Consider the following 21,912-nt stretch of genomic DNA (forward strand, 5'->3'; position numbering starts at 1 on the left):
TGGAGTCAAGATTGAAGAAGTCAATGTGTCACATGCAGGTGGCAGTGAGGATGAGGTCCTCTTTACGTCTTCACTTGATGCCCATTCACTTCTTACAGGTGGTCATGGTATGCACTCATGGATCATTGATTCAGGTGCCTCCTTTCATGTCACAGGTTGCAGAGACTTGTTTGTCAGGTATACTGCTGGCAATGAAGGAGTGGTTTATTTGGGTGATAACCATGCATGCAAGATTCTTGGCAGAGGTGATGTGAGGCTTGTATTTTCAGATGGCTCACAGCTTCCAGGGGTTGACAACTTGATGCTTACAGACTGTGGGGAGCCCTCATGTTATAAGGAGGCTTTACAGAGGGCAGACAAAGCTCTATGGGAGCGTGCCATGAAGTCAGAGATGGATTCTCTGCATAAAAATGAAACATGGAAGTTGGTGCATTTGCCTGTAGGCAAGAAGGTTTTGCCATGCAAGTGGGTTTACAGGCTCAAAGTTGCATCAGCAGATGCAAAGCCAAGATACAAAGCCAGGTTAGTGGCTAAGGGCTTCAAGCAGGAATATGGTGTGGACTTTGATGAGATCTTCTCTCCAGTGGTCAAAATGACCACACTTAGAGCTGTGTTGGCTTTGGTTGCGCATGATGATCTGGACTTGATTCAGATGGATGTGAAGACTGCTTTTCTTCACGGTGATCTCCATGAGGAGATATATATGCAGCAGCCAGAGGGTTATGCAGTAAGTGGAAAGAAGAAGCTTGTATGCAAGCTGAAAAAGAGTCTTTATGGGCTCAAACAGGCACCAAGAGAATGGTATCATAAATTTGATACATTCATGAAATCTCAGAAATTCAGGAGAAGTGACATAGATCACTGCTTGTACACCAAAAAAGCTTTGGATGGCAGTCTATTGATTCTCATTTTGTATGTTGATGATATGTTGATTGCCGGGAAATCTCGTAAAGAGATGGATGCCTTGAAGCAGAGGCTGCATCAAACCTTTGATATGAAGGATTTGCGTGATGCAAATCACATCTTGGGTATGCGGATACTTCGGGACAGAAATCAGCATGTGTTGTATTTGTCTCAGAAGGAATACATTGGCAAAGTCTTGCAGAGGTTCAATATGGACGGGGGGAAGAAGACTAGTACTCCTTTGCCTCCATATGTGAAACTCAGTGCTATGGACAGCCCACAGTCAGATAGAGACAGGGCTGATATGGCCAAAATTCCGTATGCTTCAGCTTGTGGCAGTCTCATGTATGCCATGGTTGCTACTAGGCCGGACATTGCATTTGCAGTGGGAGTGGTTTCTAGATACATGGCCAACCCTGGCAAGAAGCATTGGGAAGCAGTGAAAGGTGTCATGAGATACCTGAAGGGCACACAGGATTTGTGCATTTGTTTTGGCAAACAGGATGCATTAGTGCATGGTTACATGGATTCGGATTATGCCGGTCATCCAGATAACCGGAAGTCTACTACCGGTTATGTGTTTACATTCACAGGAGGTGCTGTGTCATGGATATCCAGGATGCAGAAGTGCACTGCCTTATCTACTACAGAGGCCGAGTATATTGCAGCCACAGAGGCTTGCAAGGAGGCATTATGGCTATCTCGGTTAGTGGTTGATTTGGGATATACAGGGGATATTCCGTTGTTGCATTGTGACAGTCAGAGTGCCATCCAGTTGGCAAAGAACCCTGTCTTTCATGCAAAGACGAAGCATGTGGATGTGAAGTATCACTTCATCATAGAGGTGATAGAGAACAAGCAAATTCAGCTTGTTAAGATTCATACGGATGACAACCCGGCTGATCTGTTGACAAAGAGTTTGCCTCCGAAGCGGTTTGCTCATTGCAGACACTTGATGGGCATTGGATGAGGCTAGTTTCAACCTTGATATGGCCTTGTATATTATCATGTACATGCTGATTTTTTCTTTTCCTTTACTTAAGGGCACTTTGCCTTTAAGTGGGAGGTTGTTGGGGTAAAGGCGTTATGCCCACCCTTATAGTGTGTACAAGCCCATAAGTTATAGTACATAGTACACTTAGTACTTTTAATGTACTAAGTGCACTATGTGTACTAGTGCAATATACATGTGTGATAGGGGAGTCACACACTCATGCCTCATGAGTTGACTTATCCCCACAACTCTCTCTCTCTCTCTTGCTTCTCTGTGTATGTCTCCCATGAATGAACTCTAACCCTAATTCTGTTTCTCCCATCAGAGTTGCCTTCTTTGTCAGGGCATGAAGAGGCGAAGCATTGGGCTGAAGCTGTTATGACAGCCGTTCATCTTATAAACAGGTCACCTAACACGAGGCTTGGTGGGAAAGTGCTAGAGGAAGTATGGACAGGGAAGCCTCCGTCCTACAAGCACTTGAGAGTGTTTGGTTGTGTTGCGTACGTGCACATACGCAGGGAAATACGCACCAAACTTGATCCTAAGTCTCACAAATGCATATTCCTAGGATATGGTGACAGAGGTGAAATGGGGTATAGACTTTGGGATCCAGTGAATAGAAAGATTATACGCAGCAATGATGTCATTTTTTATGAAACATGCATGTATAAGGAGCCTGCAAGGCAACAAGAGCCTGGCAAAGTCATCTTTGATGATGATGGACATCATGGACAACAACCAAGGGCTGTAAATCAGCCATTACAGCAACTTACAGCAACAAAACCAGCCCTTAAATGGTGCTGAAAATGGTCCAAATGGACAGCCAGAGATGGCAGAAGATATCCCTATGGATATCCCACAGGAGATACCGAGCATGATCTTTCAACCTTATGGCATGGAACAAGAGCCACCAATAGGTGATATGCAAGCTGGACAGCAACCTGCAAATGATGGTCATTGGGTACGGAGGTCCACAAGACCCTCCAGACCCCCTGACAAGTTTGTTCCAGGGGTTGACTACTTGATGCTCACTGACTGTGGGGAGCCCTCTTGTTATAAGGAGGCTTTACAGAGGGCAGACAAGGCTCTTTGGGAGCGTGCTATGAAGTCAAAGATGGATTCTCTGCACAAAAATGGAACATGGAAGTTGGTGCATTTGCCTACAGGCAAGAAGGTTTTGCCATGCAAGTGGGTTTACAGGATCAAAGTTGCACCTGATGTAAAGCCAAGATACAAAGCCAGGTTAGTGGCTAAGGGCTTCAATCAGGAATATGGTGTGGACTTTGATGAGATCTTCTCTCCAGTGGTCAAAATGACCACACTTAGAGCTGTATTAGCTTTGGTTGCTCATGATGATCTGGATTTGATTCAGATGGATGTGAAGACTGCTTTTCTACAAGGTGATCTCCATGAGGAGATATATATGCAACAGCCAGAGGATTATGCAGTGAATGGAAAAGAGAAGCTTGTATGCAAGCTGAAAAAGAGTCTTTATGGGCTCAAACAGGCACCAAGGAAATGGTATCATAAATTTGATACATTCATGAAATCCCAGGATGTCAGGAGGAGTGACATAGATCACTGCTTATACACCAAGAAGGCTTTGGATGACAGTCTATTGATCCTCATCTTGTATGTTGATGATATGTTGATTGCCGGGAAATCTCGTAAAGAGATGGATGCCTTGAAGAAGAGGCTGCATCAGACCTTTGATATGAAGGATTTGGGTGATGCAAATCACATTTTGGGTATGCGGATACTTCGGGACAGAAATCAGCATGTGTTGTATTTGTCTCAGAAGGATTACATTGGCAAAGTTTTGCAAAGGTTCAATATGGAAGGGAGTACTCCTGTGCCTCCATATGTGAAACTCAGTGCTATGGACAGCCCACAGTCGGATAGTGACAGGGCTGATATGGCCAAGATTCCGTATGCTTCAGCTTGTGGCAGTCTCATGTATGCCATGGTTGCTACCATGCCAGACATTGCATTTGCAGTGGGAGTGGTTACTAGATACATGGCCAACCCTGGCAAGAAGCATTGGGAAGCAGTGAAAGGTGTCATGAGATACCTGAAGGGCACACAGGATATGTGCATCTGCTTTGGCAAGCAGGATGCATTAGTGCATGGTTACACGGATTCGGATTATGCCGGTCATCCAGATAACCGGAAGTCTACTACCGGTTATGTGTTTACATTCACAGGAGGTACTGTGTCATGGATATCCAGGATGCAGAAGTGCACTGCCTTATCTACTACAAAGGCCGAGTATATTGCAGCCACAGAGGCTTGCAAGGAGGCATTATGGCTATCTCGGTTAGTGGTTGATTTGGGTTATACAGGGGATATTCCATTATTGCATTGTGACAGTCAAAGTGCCATCCAGTTGGCAAAGAACCCTGTCTTTCATGCAAAGACGAATCATGTGGATGTGAAGTATCACTTCATCAGAGAGGTGATAGAGAACAAGCTGATTCAGCTTGTCAAGATTCATACGGATGACAACCCGGCTAATCTGTTGACAAAGAGTTTGCCTCCAGAGCGGTTTGCTCATTGCAGACACTTGATGGGCATTGGATGAGGCCAGTTTCAGCCTTGATATGGCCTTGTATATTATCATGTACATGCTGATTTTTCTTTTCCTTCATTTAAGGGCACTTTGCCTTTAAGTGGGAGGTTGGAGTAAAGGCATTATGCCCACCCTTATAGTGTGTACAAGCCCATAAGTTTTATAGTACATAGTACACTTAGTATTTTTAATGTACTAAGTGCACTATGTGTACTAGAGCAAATATACATGTGTGATAGGGGAGTCGTACACTCATACTGTGAGTTGACTTATCCCCACATGTCTCTCTCTCTCTCTCTCTCTCTCTCTCTCTCTCTCTCTCTCCCTTCTTCTCTGTGTGTGTCTCCCACATGAAACCCTAACTGTTTCAGATGAGCTTCTTCATTAGCTCCCTTCAATGGCCAGCAACTGGATGTTGAACTATGTGCAAGGGAATTGGATGGAGTAGTGAATCATGGGGAACTCCTTATATAGTGCATGAGTGAGCTGGCCGACTGCCTCTAGGGCTAGCCGACTGCTCACAAGACAAATAAATAGAAGAAATACAATAAAATGTCCAGATAAATGGTAAAGTCCTAGAACACTGAGATGCACAATTCTAACACCCTCTCTGCAGCTCATAGTGTGCAAGAGTCGAAAGAAGATAAGTCAATGAAGATGCAACCATGGACCCTCCATCACCGCGAATACTGGAATCACCTCAGAGAGATCACCCACCAACCTGTTTTCTCGAAACAAGATGCCACCACGAACGGCAAGGAACTTTGCTTGGCCACGAATTCTTACACAAGTGTGCAGTGAACTCCACGAATAGATGATGAGCTGCTGGACACACCACGCCCATAATCCCCAACACTAGACGGAACACATCACGTCTCAAAAGCCTCGAACAATGAACTTGGAACAGATCCAATTCATAATCTCTGTTGTACCAAAGATAACCATGTCCTGCCAGATGTCTAATGCTTGGAACTCCGAATCACGGTCCCCACGCACCAGTAGGTGGAGCTATAATCGGCCCCCTCTCCCGCCCACAAGCCTCTTTTGGCTGGAAGCACAAGGGGGGAAACTGCATGTATGCTAGAGAAGCACACCATCTGGGGTCTCCTGAGCCGGGAGCGCCCTAGGAGCCCTAGAAGTGGTACTAGAATCTATATCACTATCCTATGTCAAGTCTTTGCCTTTTCTTTGAGATGAAGCCTTGCCCTTGGTCTTGTCCTTCTTCTTGGACAAACAATCCTTGGACAGATGTCCTCTTTTCCCGCAAGAGAAGCAACGACTCCGACCTTTCTTTTGAATTGAGGAAAGTGAACTGTTGACTGACACCTTCAACTTACCATGTGAGATGAGAATGGACTCCTCCAAAAGTAGGGAGCTAAGATCATCAAAATCCAACTGAGTGGATGTGACCTGGCACCGCAAAGATCAAGAAATAACATCATAGTCTGGAGGAAGCTTGGTGAGGATAAGAGCAGCGAGTTGAGAAGAGGACAAAGCAATACCCATAGCCAGTAACTGGTCATGGATAACCTTGGCCTTCATGAGGAAAGACTGCATGGAATTGCCTTCAAGAAATAACAAACCGTAGAGCTGCCCTTGCAAGGTAACTGCCCTCATCGATGAATCTCGTGCAAAGAGATCCTCCAACTTTGACCACACCTGAGGAGCACTGGTGAGAGTTTGCACTGCAGGCGAGACCTCCTCGGTGATGGTCCGCACAAGCACAGAATGCGCCTTTGAGTCTCGATTCTCCCAGTCTTGTAATTCCACAGCAAATTCATTCTCCTGATCCTGAGTCCACCTCCTAGAGTTTTGAAGATGCTCGGGCTTCCTTTCAGTGCCCTGAACAATGTCCCACAAACCCTTGTGGATGAATCAGACCCGCATCTAAAGCTTCCAATGAGCGTAGTTGGGTCCTTTCAACTTTGTCATCTTTGTTCGTACAGGGGGGGAGCCATATCCACAGTAGCAAAGAACAAATCTCAGCTCTCAAACACTTCTCTCAAGTGCTTTCCAACGAAGTGAGCCACCAGGAACAATCAGCCCCCTCTCAAACCGTAGAGAGAAAGAGGCGGGACAACAGCAAAACAGTCAAGATCCACCGGGAACCACCTACCGGAAGGGCAGGGACTCATGGGGAGGAAGAAGAAAATGTACAGCCACTTGTCTAGCAACTCCAAATACAAGAGAACTCTTCAAATCTGATGCCGGTGCAAAAAACACAGCCACAACTCCATCTTATAACTCTATAGAAGAAAACGCAGCCAAGTGAACTGGCCGGGTTGCTTCTGTAGGAGAAAACGCAGCCACCAAACAGGGTAACCAGCCTTAGATCATTTTCATTCCATCAGTCATTCAATCAGTCATCATGTTAATTGCTTCCACAAAGTTAAACCCAGTTCTCAAAATCTTGCAGGCCATCCTTAGGGATTTTCCCTTAGGCATGCATTAGTAACCCATCCATCTGCATTCTTGCACAGCATATAGGGTTGCACATGGCTTGCATAGCAGACATCTTTGCAGTCAGTCTTGCATTTGCAAGGCATACATGTTTGCCCATGAATTCTCTGGGGAAGAATGACATCCATCATCAAAGGAGTACATAAAGTTTTGGGCTTCGACTGGCAATAGCAGGGGGTGCTCTTCCACAGAAGAAGATGGAAGTTTGCTCCAACATCGCCTCAGGAGGTTCAGAGGTTCAGGAACGACGGAGATGGTGGGTGAAAGGATTCCACAAACAGGTCATGGGTGACTCAGGTATTTCCAAGCAGTTTTAGCAGCATTTGCCATTCAGTTCCCACAGTAGGCAAGTCTTTGGCTCAAAGGATTCAACTCCTACAGCCAACCTCAGTCTCGGCAGAAGAAGTGAGAAGGGGGCAATGGTTTCAATGGAGAAGGATCAGTAGAGGAGTCGAAAGGTTGCTAGGTATACCACCTAGCAACAGTTCAGCAGAGGGGAATGTCACGTGCACACCCATCAGGTGTACAAGTGGCATGGCATCATCAAGCATTAATCATGACATCTAAGTATTATTCAAGCATATATATCAGCATAAGCATGTATATGGGAGTGTTTTAGAACCAACATCAGTACCTTAGTCTTCGTGAGCATATAAGGCATTTAGTTGCATCAGGTCGGGGCTGTTAGCACCAGCCGACAGCATATGATGACCAGCCGACAACACATTATGGGCAGCTGACTGGAACACACTGGCCGACCAGCAGCCATGTTCACATATATATGGAAGCGCATCCATTCAGTCCATCATATCTCAGTTCAGCAGCGCATTGATCATTCTCTCCTCAGCGTTTCCTTCTTAGGCAACAAGGAGAGCATCAGTTCGTCAATAGTTCATCAACGTTTTTCAGCATATAGACAGCATCAGGTCCAAGCTTCTCTTCAGCGTTTCCTTCCTAGGAGAAAAGGGAAAGTCAGTGGGACAACAGTTCATCCAGCATATAGTCATCAAATCAGCATATTCAGCACCATAAGCAGCATATTCAGCACATAGTTCATCATTCCTACCTCCTACATAGAGGGAAGCCGGCATCGCAGGGTGGACCTCAGCATTGGAGCAAGGAACAGTCCTCATCATCAGCATTCAGCCCATCCCTCTCATCCCCAAAAGGATCTTCATCTAGGACAGCATCATAGATCTCTTAAGCATCATTAAGCGAAGTTTAGTTAGCCTAAGGTTGTGATTACTACGATCAATCTCCCACAATGCACACTAAGAAAAAAACAATTTCCACTGGTGGATTGCCTGGTATCATAATCACCAGCCCAATCTGAATCACTGTATGCATAAAGTTACAAGCTGCCCCCCCTAGGATAGAACAAACCAAGATCCAGGGTACCTTGAAGATAACAAAAAATGCGTTTGATTGCTTGCCAATGCTTTGTGCCTAGGATGTGCATGAATTTGCTCAACAAAGACACCCCAAAAGATATGTCAGGCCTCATGTTACACAAGTAAATGAGGCATCCCACTGCCTGGCTGTAAATATCGGCCTCAAAAGGCTCTCCAATATCATGCATAGTAAGCCGTACACCTGGTTCTACTGGAGTAGAAATGGGCTTACATTCATCCATGTGAAACCTTTTTAGCAAACTTTTTATGTACTTAGTTTGTTGCATAACAATGCCATCATCTATAAGCATAAATTGTATGCCGAGATAGTAGTGTAAAGGCCCCAGATCTGACATATCAAATTCAGCTTTGAAATCTGAAATTTGTGCTTTGCTAGTCTCTGTAATGTGCATGTCATCTACATACAAGATGACTATGAGAATATCAGCACCAGTTTTCTTCACATACAATGTGCTTTCAACTGGACTATTCACATAACCTTGGCTGGTTAGATGAGCATGTATTTTATCATACCAAGCTCTTGGAGCTTGCTTTAACCCATACAATGCTTTGTGTAACCTGCATACTTTATGTTCCTCACCAGGAACTACAAAACCAATGGCCTGATTTACATATACTTCCTCCTGTAAATCCCCATTTAAGAATGCAGTTTTAATGTCCAATTGATGCACTTTCCATCCTTTATGTGCAGCCAATGCAATCACTGATCTTATTGTAATCATTCTCGAAGTAGGAGCAAAAGTCTCCTCATAATCTATTCCCTCTTTTTGAGAGTAGCCTTTAGCCACAAGTCTTGCTTTGTACTTGTCAATAGTACCATCAAACTTCCTTTTGACTTTGTACACCCACTTTGTTCCAATGACATGCTTGCCTTTTGGCAATTCCATAAGATCCCAAGTATTGTTCTTCATGATAGAAGAGATTTCATCTTGCATAGCTTGCACCCAGTGCTCATTCTCATGTGCTTCTTCATAAGAAGAAGGCTCTTCTGAATCAAAGAGACCACCCATGGCTAATGCAGACTCCCCATGATGCATATTCAATGCATGCCTGGAACTAGCCCTTGTTCTACCTGTGAGTGAAGCTGCAAGTTTGCTTTCTTACAAAGTTTTCAGCAACCATCTTGGCACCGACTTGGCTGTGTCTATGGCTGTTTGCTCTTCCCTAACCAGATCTTCTACTTCTTCCATAGAAGTGTTAGCACATTCATCCCCAGTTTCTGCCCATGCTTGGTGTCCTTTTGGTCCCTTTAGCATGGCCCTTGATTGTGGGCTGGCCACCCCTTATTTTATATATTTTTTGGGGATTTTTCCCAGCCTGTATGGTTTTTTCCCAATCGGCCAGCTACAGATGTCTAGTCGGCCAGCTTATGTAGTTCCAGTCGACCAACTCTCCCCACCTATAAATAGGTGGGCTGGCCTCTCACCTTTTCATCTTGCCTTGTCTATCTTTTGCTCCCTCACTTATGAGACTACTTCTGTCTCTTGCTTGGGACTGTATTGCTTCAGTATATTCAGCATAGTTGCTCCATATCTCTCTCTCTCTTGCACTCTCTATTCAACACACTCTAGTGCCCTTTTGCTTCCGCTCTGTGCACTCTTTCATGGTATCATCGCTCCCGGTTCAGCGATTCCATCTGCTGCCCCAGATTTAGCCCTCTTTACAGCCCCTTAACCTCTGCGTTTTTCTCAGATTTGCAGCCTTCTACTTGCTGCGTTTTCTAGACAACTTCTGCTAATTGTTTTCCTTCAGTTTGGCTTCATTGCTTGCAGCCAGAAGGTAACTTTCTCATCACATTTCACTTCTACTTGGAGTTTGGATCTCTATCAGATGCAATGCAAGACATATCATTGTCTGATGCACTTGGTGTGTCACTAGTGCATGTGACCAAAAACGTGTACTCTTCCTGAATTACATTAGCCGATTGCTGTGCTTTGTCATCAGAAGAGTCTGCTACTTCATTGCTTGCATCTTTCTTTTTCTCTTTTGCAATCCGCTTTCTACATTCATTGATGTCGTGGCCACGCTTATGGCAGTAGTGACATTTGCCCTTCTTTTTAGGCTTGTTTGCATCCCCTTTGTTAGACTTTTCACCACCAGAAGAGGGCTGTCCATGACCAGCCTTACTAGACTGTTGTCCCCCATGCCTAAAGCTCTTTGCTTTACCCTTATCCTTGGCAATAAATGCCTTGTCTCCACCATGGTTGCTAGATAGGTTTGCTCTTGTTTGCTCTTCCTACAGCAAGAGTAAACCCACCAGCTCTTCAAAGGTGACGGGATCACCACCTTCTCTCATAGAGAGGTTGAGAGAGGTGTGAAAGCCCAAGTAGGAAGGTGGTAAAGAATGAAGAGTGTTGGTGACCAGCTGTCTGTCTGGGATAACCTCATCAATGTTGAGCAATTGTTCCTGCAAATCTTTCACTTTGGTGAGATGATCGGCCATGGAGTCACCCTCATCCATAGAAAGAAGATCCTACATGTGAGAGCGCAGAGAGAAAGAGTAGTTACTCTCCTCCACACGATCTCTGAAAGCATAGAGAGAGAGAGAGGCCTCTTCAAGTAGGCAACTCTTGCCTCGTTGCGTACCTGATACATTGCTTCCAATGTGTCCCATGCAAGCTTCGATGTCTTGCAAGACCAAATGTGTGGAATAATAGTCCTTTTCACTGAAAGGGCTATCAAGGACATGGCTTGTGCATCCCTAGAGTCCCATCTCTTCTGCTCTTGTGTGGGAGCAGGTTATACATCAGGAGCTCTCTGAGCACCTCCCCTTTGAGGCATTGCTGGCTATATGGTAAGTGAGCGTGTGTCATCACCACACACGATGCCCCAAAGCCCTTTGGCTACCAGCAAATTACGGATCATGAAACTCCAAAGGGAGTAGTTTGATCCATCCAACTTGTCCTCATGGGTGAGCACATCAAATACATCCGTAGCATTTTGAGCCATGTCGACATAATACAACTGCAAGCAAACCAAGCACCAATGTGCACTGCCAGGCAACCAAATGTCCTGTACAAAATTTTTGCCTGCAACCTGAAGCAAGTATAAACCTACACCAAATTGTCCAATTACACACAATGTGTATACATATGCGACAAATCACCGCTGTAATCCCCAATTACATGCTCCAATCTTAAAAGGCCCCAATTTTTATGCACTGCAATTGCTTCAATGTGCAGTCAATTGCCCAGTTTTCACAATAGCCCCAAATTTCTACAACCAAGGGAGGCTTAATTTGCTTATTTTGAGCTTAATCCAACCAAAACAACATGGGCAATTCTGCAACAAATAATTTCAATGCAATTATGCCTCCTGCAATTTTCCATGCGAAGGGAAATTTTGCCAATCCCCCAAATTCATTGATCCTGCAGTAGAATGTCCACGAAAATGTTCCCCCTTTTTTCTTTTTCTCTCTTCAAAATTTGAATAAAAAATACCTGCAAGTGATATGTTGTGCTGTCAGGCGAGCAGGTACAGGCGAAGACAAGCAGCTGTAGGGAAGCAGGTACAGGCGAGAACGAGCAGCTGTAGGCAAGCAGGTACAGGCGAGGATGGGTCGGCTGGAGCTCGATGTGGGCGCGGGTGGACGGAACCGCTAAACATGGGCACAGTGGATGGAACTGCTCGACGCGGGCGCAGTGGGTGGAACTGCTGGACGCGGGCGGTGGCACCAATGGGCGAGGAGGTGGAGCTCATAGCACTAGCTTCGCCACCAGCAGAGGCGCAAATGGGCGGCGGCGTTTCTGCACCGCTGAGGTGGCTGAACGACAGATGGCGCCTGGTCACCTGAGCCTGCTCGACGGAATTGCAACGACCAACGGAAGCTAGTTGATGGAAATTCGTAGAGGCAGGTAGACCAGCTCTAATACCAATTGTTGGTGTTGGACTCACACACTCACACACACAAAATCCTGCATATTAGGGTTAGGTGCAGGAAGAAGAAGCTCACACAGAAATGAGAGAGAGAGAGAGAGAGAGAGCCAAAAGTGTGGTAGCCACAAAATGCAAGTCAACCCTTACATGTGTCACATCCATATAATATAGAAGTACAAAATATTATATGAATAAAGTGTCCTTTCACACTTGATATCCAAGGGGAAAAACCACAAGGGAAAAAGTGCCCTTGGTTAAGCCCTATTCACACATAGCACTACCATAAGTGAGCATATGCCTACATAACCTCCCTCCTCCTTGAGCTTCAAAGCCTTGAGGAGACAATTTTTCTTCGCTGAAGTCGAGTTAGAATTCTTGGAAGGTTGGTCCAAAGACATTCCTTCTGTCGTGCTAGTCATTGACGCAGAGAACTTCCTTTTGTACTCGTTCCCCTGCTCGGTTACGGGCTTGGTTTTGGAAGAGACCATCGTATCATCATAAATAAGGTAATTCTACAGCAAATAATTTCAATGCAATTCTGCCTCCTACAATTTTCCATGCGAGGGGAAATTTTGCCAATCCCCCAAATTCCACTGATCCTGCAGTAGAATGTCCACGAAAATGTTCCCCCTTTTTTCTTTTTTCTCTTCAAAATGTTTTCGGTTACGAGTGAATGGCCTCGTTCAAAGTTTTGCACTTGTTATTTTTTATCTGTAAACGGTACAAGTTGTGTAACCCTGCTACGAAGAAACCCAAGGAGGAGTAGAATCCATCTTCATAGCTTTCATCTACAAGTCTCTAAATTTCTGGAGGTAGACCTCATAAGTGAGGTTCTGCGAGGTCATGGTAAAACTAGCAAACTGAGCAACTATGTCGTAGTCATCCTCCTTCTTAAGGAACTCTTTCTTGAAGACTTCTTCAAATTGCGCCCAAGTTTTTGGTCTAGGTTTGAGTTCTTTTCACCAAAGCAAAGCCCTGCCTTCTTGAGGAACTCTTTCTTGAAGACTTCTTCAAATTGCGCCCAAGTTTTTGGTCTAGGTTTGAGTTCTTTTCACCAGAGCAAAGCCCTGCCTTCTTGAGGAACTCTTTCTTGAAGACTTCTTCAAATTGCGCCTGCGCCCAAGTTTTTGGTCTAGGTTTGAGTTCTTTTCACCAGAGCAAAGTCCTGCCTGAGAGGAAACATGCTGCCAGCTGAATCTTTTTGTCATCGCCATATGGATGAAACTGGAAGTGGACCTGCCACTTATGTAGCCACGTGTCCACAATCTCCTTGGTACTTTGCGTTTGCTCACCCCCAAACTGCTCCAGAGTGATATTGGGCTTTTAAACTTCTATTTTGGAGAAATTTATTTTAATAAGAAGGGATATTTTTCCATCCAAAGATATCTAAAAACCTCGGAGTGCCTCTGCATCCACCAATGCGAGCCTTCAACACCAACCACCACTAGGAGTGCTTTACCTCACATTGACGCGAGCCTTCATCACCGACCGTGCTTCGGCTCCAACATCATCTCGATTCTCTGCTTCTGCACTGGTCTCTCTACTCATAGTCACCTCACACTTGAGGGCTCTTGTACATATTTGCACTCACCCTTATATATATATTCACTCACATATTTCATCTTCCATCCTTTTGCCCTCACACGGTCATCAACATCCCTACACTTGGCTTCCTATATTTGTCGTTCCTCAACAAGTTCCCTTCTTCATTACTACTCCATGAGAAGAAGCATGTGTTGAAAATTTTGGGGACCCTGCTCTTTAGGCTACTCTCTTTTTTTGCTTCCTTTGCTTGCTGCAGTTGTAGCTTGAGTAGCATATTCTATTCCATCAACTCTTGAAGGAAAATATTAGTGCTTTGCCAAAGCATTTCTTCTTTTGTTGTGCCTTTGTGGACACTTTCTTCTGCAATGGTGTCTTCAAAGACACTTTCTTCTGCGGTGATGCCTTCTTAGAAGCTTCTCCTGACATGGTGAATGGCTCGGTGGTTTTTCCCGACCTCAATTTTACCATTCAAGGAATGCTCATTGTAGGTAGTCAAGCTAGGTCACAACTAGAAGCTCTGATACCAATGTAGCAAGCAAATAGAGGTGGAGAGAGAGAATGCGGAGACCACCAAATTGGGACCCAATCTACCCATTTAACGGTCCCCTACCACAAGCACGAGTATTTGCTTCATTTTGGAGAACTGCAGAAAACTTACTGAAGATGATTGACGGACAATTGCCAAATGCAAGGACGATGTAGATCAAATGTCTACTAAACCAATTGAACGGATTGAAGACAATTGTGAAGCCACTTCGGAGAGCCTCATGCACACCTAGATCTGCCGAGAAAGAAGATGCAATACTGAAGGCTGAATGCTGAAGATAGCCCCGGGCTGCCTTGGGACGGTAGCACAAAGAGTGCTTGGCTGAGATGATGTATGCACAAGTTACAACACCAAGGTCTCAAGCACACATGCTTTTGCACTTTTCTACTACTGAATTCTATGAAGAATGAGATGATTTTAAGCAAGGGCTGAGGGGATGCTTATATATGTCTAATTGCTGCTGGCCAGTCCCCTCATACTGAGGTCAGCAAGGACAAATTCTACGACTACTGAATATAAGCATTAGATGCTCTTATATCACATAATCTCTTCACACGTGTGGAGTGTCTGTTAAGACTGCTGGCCGCCTAGACATTTGTCTTCCTAGGGCTGGCCGACTAGGCACTAAGGCCATGGTTGGCCCCTTTGCTGGACCATGGGCTGCCCATGTACACAGCCTCAAGGCTGGCCATAAGACAGGCCTATGCCTTATGTTCAATATGCTTCTAATTGCTTGTTATATGTGCAAAGCCTCAAGCCTCAAGGCTGGCCATAAGACAAGCCTATGCCTTATATATATACCTAGATGAATCCAGGAACATGCCCAAATTCACCTTTTAGGAACGTGCATGTTATATACTCATGGTAGTCGACCCACAAGACTATAGAACGATCAACTCCATTATGCATAGTATGGACTAGATACTACGACATCCCCACTAACGTCATCAGTGCCCAATAGTGGGTGTAGAACTCTGTATCAAGATATGCTCTCACACACGCACTCCACACACACACAATTAAAAGCATATATTCACACAAAGCCCTTCGTACTGAGTTTCTGTCAAACCTCCTAAGATGTAGGCCAAACTCAGCCATAATGAAGCCTAGCACTAAGGGAAGTAGCAAATAGAAAGAATTAGTACAGCAAATAAGTAGTTGATAGGGCAAACGCACCGCTAAAGATAGAAAGAATTAGCACTATGCCTTATGTTCGATATGCTTCTAACTGCTTGTATGTTCCTAAGCTAGGATGACCTACATGCTCTGATCTCCAAGTGGGTTAAGTGAACCTAAAGCTTGGAAGGACCTACGTAGCTCGGGCCTAACATGTCCCTAAACTAGGGCTCACAATAGGGTCACGGCATATGACAAATATTCCTAAAAAAGGTACTACTTCTGTAAAAGTATAGCACTGATGATGAGCTAGTGTGTCACACTACACCTCAGTGCCTGGGTGCATGTAACACATGGGGACTATTTAGAGTGGATCAAGGTGGCCAACCGGACCAACTTCAGTAACAAAGACTCGTGTCCACACAAGACTCTCCACTAGGCCGCCCATGTCCACCGGAACTGGTCTTTACACATAATACAAGCTTGCATCCACATATCCACACCTTGTCAAAGTATACAGAACCAAACCCCACCTAAATGAAGCACACACACAAGACCTTGGGCAATCTCCAAACCGTTTGGAGGAGCTCACAACATGGAGATGCCCGGTCACATCCAAGCACACTTTTTTCTAACACAAAGCAAGTACTTGGAGGTCTACCTCTACATCTCACACATTTCAATACCACAATAAACTGTACAAGCCACCAATTGGCATATTACAGCAAGAAGCTTCACGGTTCAAAGTCATGCTGCTGTACACAAGTAATTGCCATGCTACATGCTCTTCCAAAATTGTTTGTTTAAGAGGTAACTTTCGAAGCCATAAGTTCCAACTAGGCCCCTGCTTTCTCTTCATCACCCACCAATACCAAAAGCAATGCTCTTATCCAGCGCTTTGCAACACACCATTCTCTTCATGGTGAGACGTTAGTAAATGGGCACCATTCCCTTCATGGTAAGAGGTTTGTAATAGCAAATAAGGGTGGTATGGTATTGCCCAGATTAGGGCGTTAATGATAGATCTATATACAGCACAAGCAGGTTCTAGAAACAGAACTCTTTCCTAGCTTCTAAGGTTAATGTCAAGCTCGCCAAGGATAAATTTAAAAAGGTTCAATATGGAACAGACCATAAGCATAAGAACTTTTAAAGGAAAAGAAAAAACTAGTGCAAGTACCTGCTACATTGCTGACAGAAACGCTGCTCCTGGCCTGCTACAATTACCCGTGCTGCTTTGGAGTGGATGGCACATACTTTGTGGCGGCGATGGTAATCTTTGGCGGAGGTAAGGTCGGTTTTGCATCCCTCAACTTGACATTTTGGTGTTTGGCCTGCAACACGGGGCTTTTTGGGCTGGGCCTGGCTGGGCGCTTGCCCTCCACTGCCGCCACCTCCTCCCGGCACCTCAAAATATGTTCGTTTTCCAAGCTCCAGGCCGATCATGGTATCATTGGCGCAACCAGAACCTCCTGCCGGACCGTTGTACAATGCAGGCACTGTTTCCTTGCCCTCTTTTCCAGCGACAGCAATAATTCCATCTGCAAAAGCCCCAGGAGACCATCGCATTCCACCAGGGGCCGCGGCATTGAGAGGCGTCGCTGCCACAGCGTGGCTTCCCTTATCAGTGCCAGAATTGACCACCTCCTTCGAATCAAGGCCGAACAGTGGCGCACCCTCCACAGTGCTGCTTCTTTCCTCCATACCATACTCAGCATTGCTCAGAAAGCCGAAATTGCTCTGCCCGATAGGGTTGTTCGCCATCTCAGCGACCTAGTCTGAGCTCAGTGCTTCGCCATTGCGCGAGATTTCAAAGCATCTTAAAGCTCTGCACTGCGACATTCTCTTCCTCCGCTGCGTGTGGAAGGCAAGGGCATTTTCCGGGAAACTTTCGACTCCATGGTCATGGCTACTGCAAGACACCAAGGGATCGCAGTAAGGAAGGCAAATTTAGGGTTTGTAAGTGACAAAGAGGGGGAAGGGAAAGAATTTGTGTGTTGTTTGGGGGGGGGAGGGGGACGGGGATTTGGCAGGGCTTAAAGCACGCATGCAGGGGAGAAAACTAGGGTTTAGAGGGGAAGAGAAGCCAGGGTTTGAGAAGGGGGAAGGAAACTAGGGTTTCGCAGGAAGCTTGAGGCGGAAACGGGAGAACAAGGAAGGCCACTGAAGCCAGAGGAGAGCCATAACTTTGGGGGTGTGAAAGGGGACAGAAACGTGCAAAGGCAGGAGCTAATGCAGTGTCTGTGTAGAGTAGCGACAGCAAAAGGCGAAAGCTCAAAAGGCTGCCATAGCTGCGGGCCGCGAGTACCCGCGCCTATGGTGAGTCATTGGTGACAGATGCTCGGATGGCATCTATGCGAGCTCAGAAAGCTGCGAGGTACTGTTGAAGTGATGATGATGGCGATGGAGGAGATGGGGGAGGATGGAGCCTTTAAATTTGGTGATGGGAGGCAGGACTTAAATTTGAAGCCCTCTAGTCGACACTTTAGAAAATTGCAAAGCGCAAGGTTGATAAGCATAGGGTTTAGAATTTTAGGGGTATGTAATATATGTGTGCTTTTCACCCAATAGTGTGTGATAGTTTAGCAAATCATATTGTACTTTACATGTTAACACAAACAACTGACAAATGTCACTTGTCAAAGTTAGGTACTAAACAAAATGTAGAGTCTAGATCTAACCCTATTGAAGGTATGTAGAGTCTAGATCTAACCTTATTGAAGGTGAAACACTCACTCTCTCTCTCTCTCTCTCTCTCTCTCTCTCACACACATAAACACTCACAAGCGTTAACTTCTAAGTGCACACAAGTCCACTATGTATTTTGGATAGGATTGAAACACTTTGACCAAGGAAATGTGGCAAAGTATGAAAAAAACAAAATTTGCAAATTCGAAGTTCATAATTAAAACAAAGAGGGCATTCCATGTTTGCTTCCTTTGCCCTTAATAATGCAACAAGATGCGCCTTCTACAAAGCAAAATGCCAAGATACATTGGGAACAAAAGCTCACTAGTGACATCAAGTAGCAAGAATTCGTCTCTCTAAAGTCCTCTCTCTCTCTCTCTCTCTCTCTCTCTCTCTCTCTCTCTCTCTCTCTCTCTCTCTCTCTCTCGCTCGTATAATCTTGTAACATATCCAGCATCCATTGCCATGCTCTCTATGTCTCTCTATGTGTCTAGGTAGTGTCCATTGTCCATTGCCTTTTACGATACTACCTAATGCAGAAGAAAAACGATGTTGTGATGAGACAAGACAACATACTGCAAGCCAATTTTTTCTAATTTTGAAAGCGTCTACACTTTGGAAAGCAGAAGCATATGTACAATGTATATCATGTATGAGAGAGAGAGAGAGAGAGAGGGGACGCTGGGGGTGGGGCTGTGTGCTAGGTGGGTTGTTGAACTTCAATTCACATTTCATCAAAATTTGCAATCAGTTATGAAGAGCTCCAAGGTGTGACCCCTAGTCAAAGGGAGGGATTGAGTTCAAAAACAAAAACAAATTCTTAGAAAATGTCATATTTTTATAGTCAATCCTATCTCAATATTCAATCATAACACTAATCTACTCTTAGAGAAATAGGGTGTGTCAATTTGTTAGTTTATGCCTTGCAAAGGGTCTCAAGCCACATTGCACAACAAAGTACAAGTGTCAAGAGAATGCAACTTCTCTCTTCATTGTAGGCTAAAAGATCCTTCAAAGCTTTCATATCCTCCTTTCCTCTCATTGGTGTTGTGTGGCACTAAGACATTCCAACCTTTTTTGTGGGGCCTCCTCTACTCGTGGCTTAACCTTGTCTCAACACAATTCAAATTTTATTGCTCACTACCCTAACCTAATCATTAGATTCTTGGGCTTATGTCAAGTGGCATCATACCCCACTTAAAGAACAAAAGAAAATAAGTTATAAGATATGGCTGGAGTATGCCCTTTTCTATTGAAATATATTTTACGGAATTCGAAAGTGAAATGTCTTTCTTCTTTATACTATAAAAATTACTCCATAGATGGAGTGTCTTCTTTCAACTTCCCTGGACATTCTCTCATGCTTGGACATTCTTTCATGCTTGCTTGGACATTCTCACACTTGCTTGTAGTAAACTATTGTAGATTCGGATTGGCATTCACGCATTTTATTTGTGGCCTTAAATAAATACATCATATGTTAAGTTTAATCTGAGGTTTATTTTTATAGATCGGCTTATGCATTCAACCAAGTATAAAGTAAACAATACTTCATGATGCAAGTTAATTAAATCACTTACCAACTCATCCTCAAATTCATATTTGCAAGCTACCTCTTTTAAGAACATTGGAACATATATAAATTTGGAGGAGAAAGATGAATGTGTTTACTAAATATGGATGTAATTATTATTTTACTTAGAAGAGGTTGTCCTTTGTCTTTTTGCATGGCCATAATTTTGTCTAAACTATAATTAGTTCTTTTCCATGCTACAAAAGAGCACTTCTTCTCTATGTTCATTTATGAAAGTTTGTAATAAAGTTCTTTTTCCATTTACAATTGATTATCTCGTTTATTGGTAAATTCACATAGCATAACTTCAATAAAAACCAAGTCCGCTTTGCTATACAAATCGAGAGTGTAATGTTCACCCTTTCACCTTCACAAGTTATGCGCATAGCTATGAGGGGTGATCTCTACTTTAGATATCCTTTCTCGAAGGAGCGACATGTTTGGCTTTTTTATCATTAACATTTTTATGGAAAGCAACACATGGAGAGAGAGGATGAAGCTAATAAACCAAGGTAGATTATGGGGATCAATAAATGAAAAAGATGTTGCCCTTGTAGAAGTTGCATCATGTAAGGAGGCATCACAGTGAGACAAAAGTCAAGAAAGTGTTAGTGTTTTGAAAGCTAATGAGGGTGGCAAATATACATGCATGTGATAATGCCATCTTTAGGACGTTTGTTCAAGTGTCGTGAACAATCTTATGTTTGATAATCTTGGACCAACATCTCAATTGTTGTCTCCTTGATGTAAACATGGTGCTTCGACATGAGACAATGTCATATTCATTGTTTGTTGTGATTATTGCTCAAAGTCATTACTCATGATCAATGCTCAATATTGTTGCCCATAATTATTGCTCAAATATCAAAAGGGAAGAGCCCACTATAACACTCAAGCTTATTTTTACTGATAGAAAGGGGAAAAAAAAGCTGGGCCCTAAGCAGTGATACGTGAGAGTCATAGTGCATCACTTATACTAGTGATTTATGCAGCACTTATATCACTGTTAGGAAAAATATTATTTTTTTAGGAGGGTAGATAGAAAAAATAACCCCGATTCATCCCATTATGAAGATTTAGTGTAAAAACATTAGAGGAAAAATAAATTGACAAGAGGGGGAAAATGCACAAATTGCTAATGGACACAATGCCAATGTTTTATTGTCAAAAATACCTAAAAGGCAAGTTTAACCATTGGAATATACTTTATGGTTCTCTAGAGTTGTTTGCCATTGAGTATACTCAACTATCCATTGTTCACTATATATATAATAAATTAAAAAGAAAGAAAGTTAAAAGTGTGATCCTAATAGTAATCTTAAGTGATTAGCACTTTATAAAGAACAAGAAGAATTATTTGTTGTAGTAAAATCAACAAGGTAATTCTATTCTAAGTAGTAGGTCCTTGCTATATATACATATTGATAAGGTGATTTTATTCTAAGTAGTAGGTCCTTGCTATATATACATATTGATAAGGTGAGTTTATTCTAAGTAGTAGGTCCTTGTAGTAGAAGATGTAAGCATGGAAGAATGCCATCTTCCTTGTCTTATTTTCCCAGACATGCGAAGAAAAATACCAAGAAGTCATGAAGATTCAAGGTGAATGGTTAGGTGGTCAAAGGTCCAATGTAGATGTCTGGATTTAACCCTGCTTGTAGATGTCTGGATTTAACCCTGCTTGTAGCCAAGAGCATGCATTGAGAAAAAAGTGAAGGTGAATCAATGTAGATGAGCTCTAGATCATGGTGGAAAACCATCTCAGAAATAAAAGAATTATAAAAAGAAGTCATTAAAAAGTTATATCTTCTTCTTCATAATCAGATCTTCTTTTTATTCCTTAGATGCATGATGCGAAGAGGAAAAAGAGAAGAAAGAAGAAGTCATACCTCTTCTTCACATACACGTGAAGAAGAAGATTTTAATTCTTCTTGTTTATGACATGAAAAAAAGAAGATAAGGAAAAAGAAGAGGTTGCCTTTTGACTTCTTCCTCTTCTTCTTGCTTATGACACGAAGAAAAAGAAGTTAAGGCAAAAGAAGAGGCTACCTTTTGTCACATGTTTCTTCGTTATACTCCTCTTGTTCATATCCATGAGAAGAAGAAGAGGAGGAGGAAGAAGAAAATGTATGTAAATGTATGCATGCTTCTTCTTTCTCTTCTACTTCATGATGTGAAGGGGAATAAAAGGAAGAAAAATCGTCTTCTCTTTCTATTCTTCTCGAGCAT

At 43.5% G+C, this 21,912-nt stretch overlaps 1 protein-coding gene across 2 annotated transcripts in view; it reads right to left on the bottom strand.

The window, feature by feature from the left end:
- The window catches only part of LOC147610827 (uncharacterized), a 37,580-nt gene extending 19,745 nt beyond the window's left edge, over positions 1–17,835 (bottom strand). The window contains exon 1 of one of the 2 annotated variants that reach the window (XM_086785439.1): positions 16,603–17,835. In XM_086785439.1, coding sequence (XP_086641565.1) covers positions 16,603–17,186 — 584 coding nt within the window. In that variant the 5' untranslated portion in view covers positions 17,187–17,835. The remainder of the gene's footprint in view (positions 1–16,602) is intronic. The other variant, XM_086785438.1, reaches the window with a different exon arrangement.
- Positions 17,836–21,912: the final 4,077 nt, after the last annotated feature.

This window comes from Cibotium barometz, chromosome 48 (genome assembly GCF_041138505.1).
Source record: "Cibotium barometz isolate CiBa-2024 chromosome 48, ASM4113850v1, whole genome shotgun sequence".
NCBI lineage: Eukaryota > Viridiplantae > Streptophyta > Polypodiopsida > Cyatheales > Cibotiaceae > Cibotium > Cibotium barometz.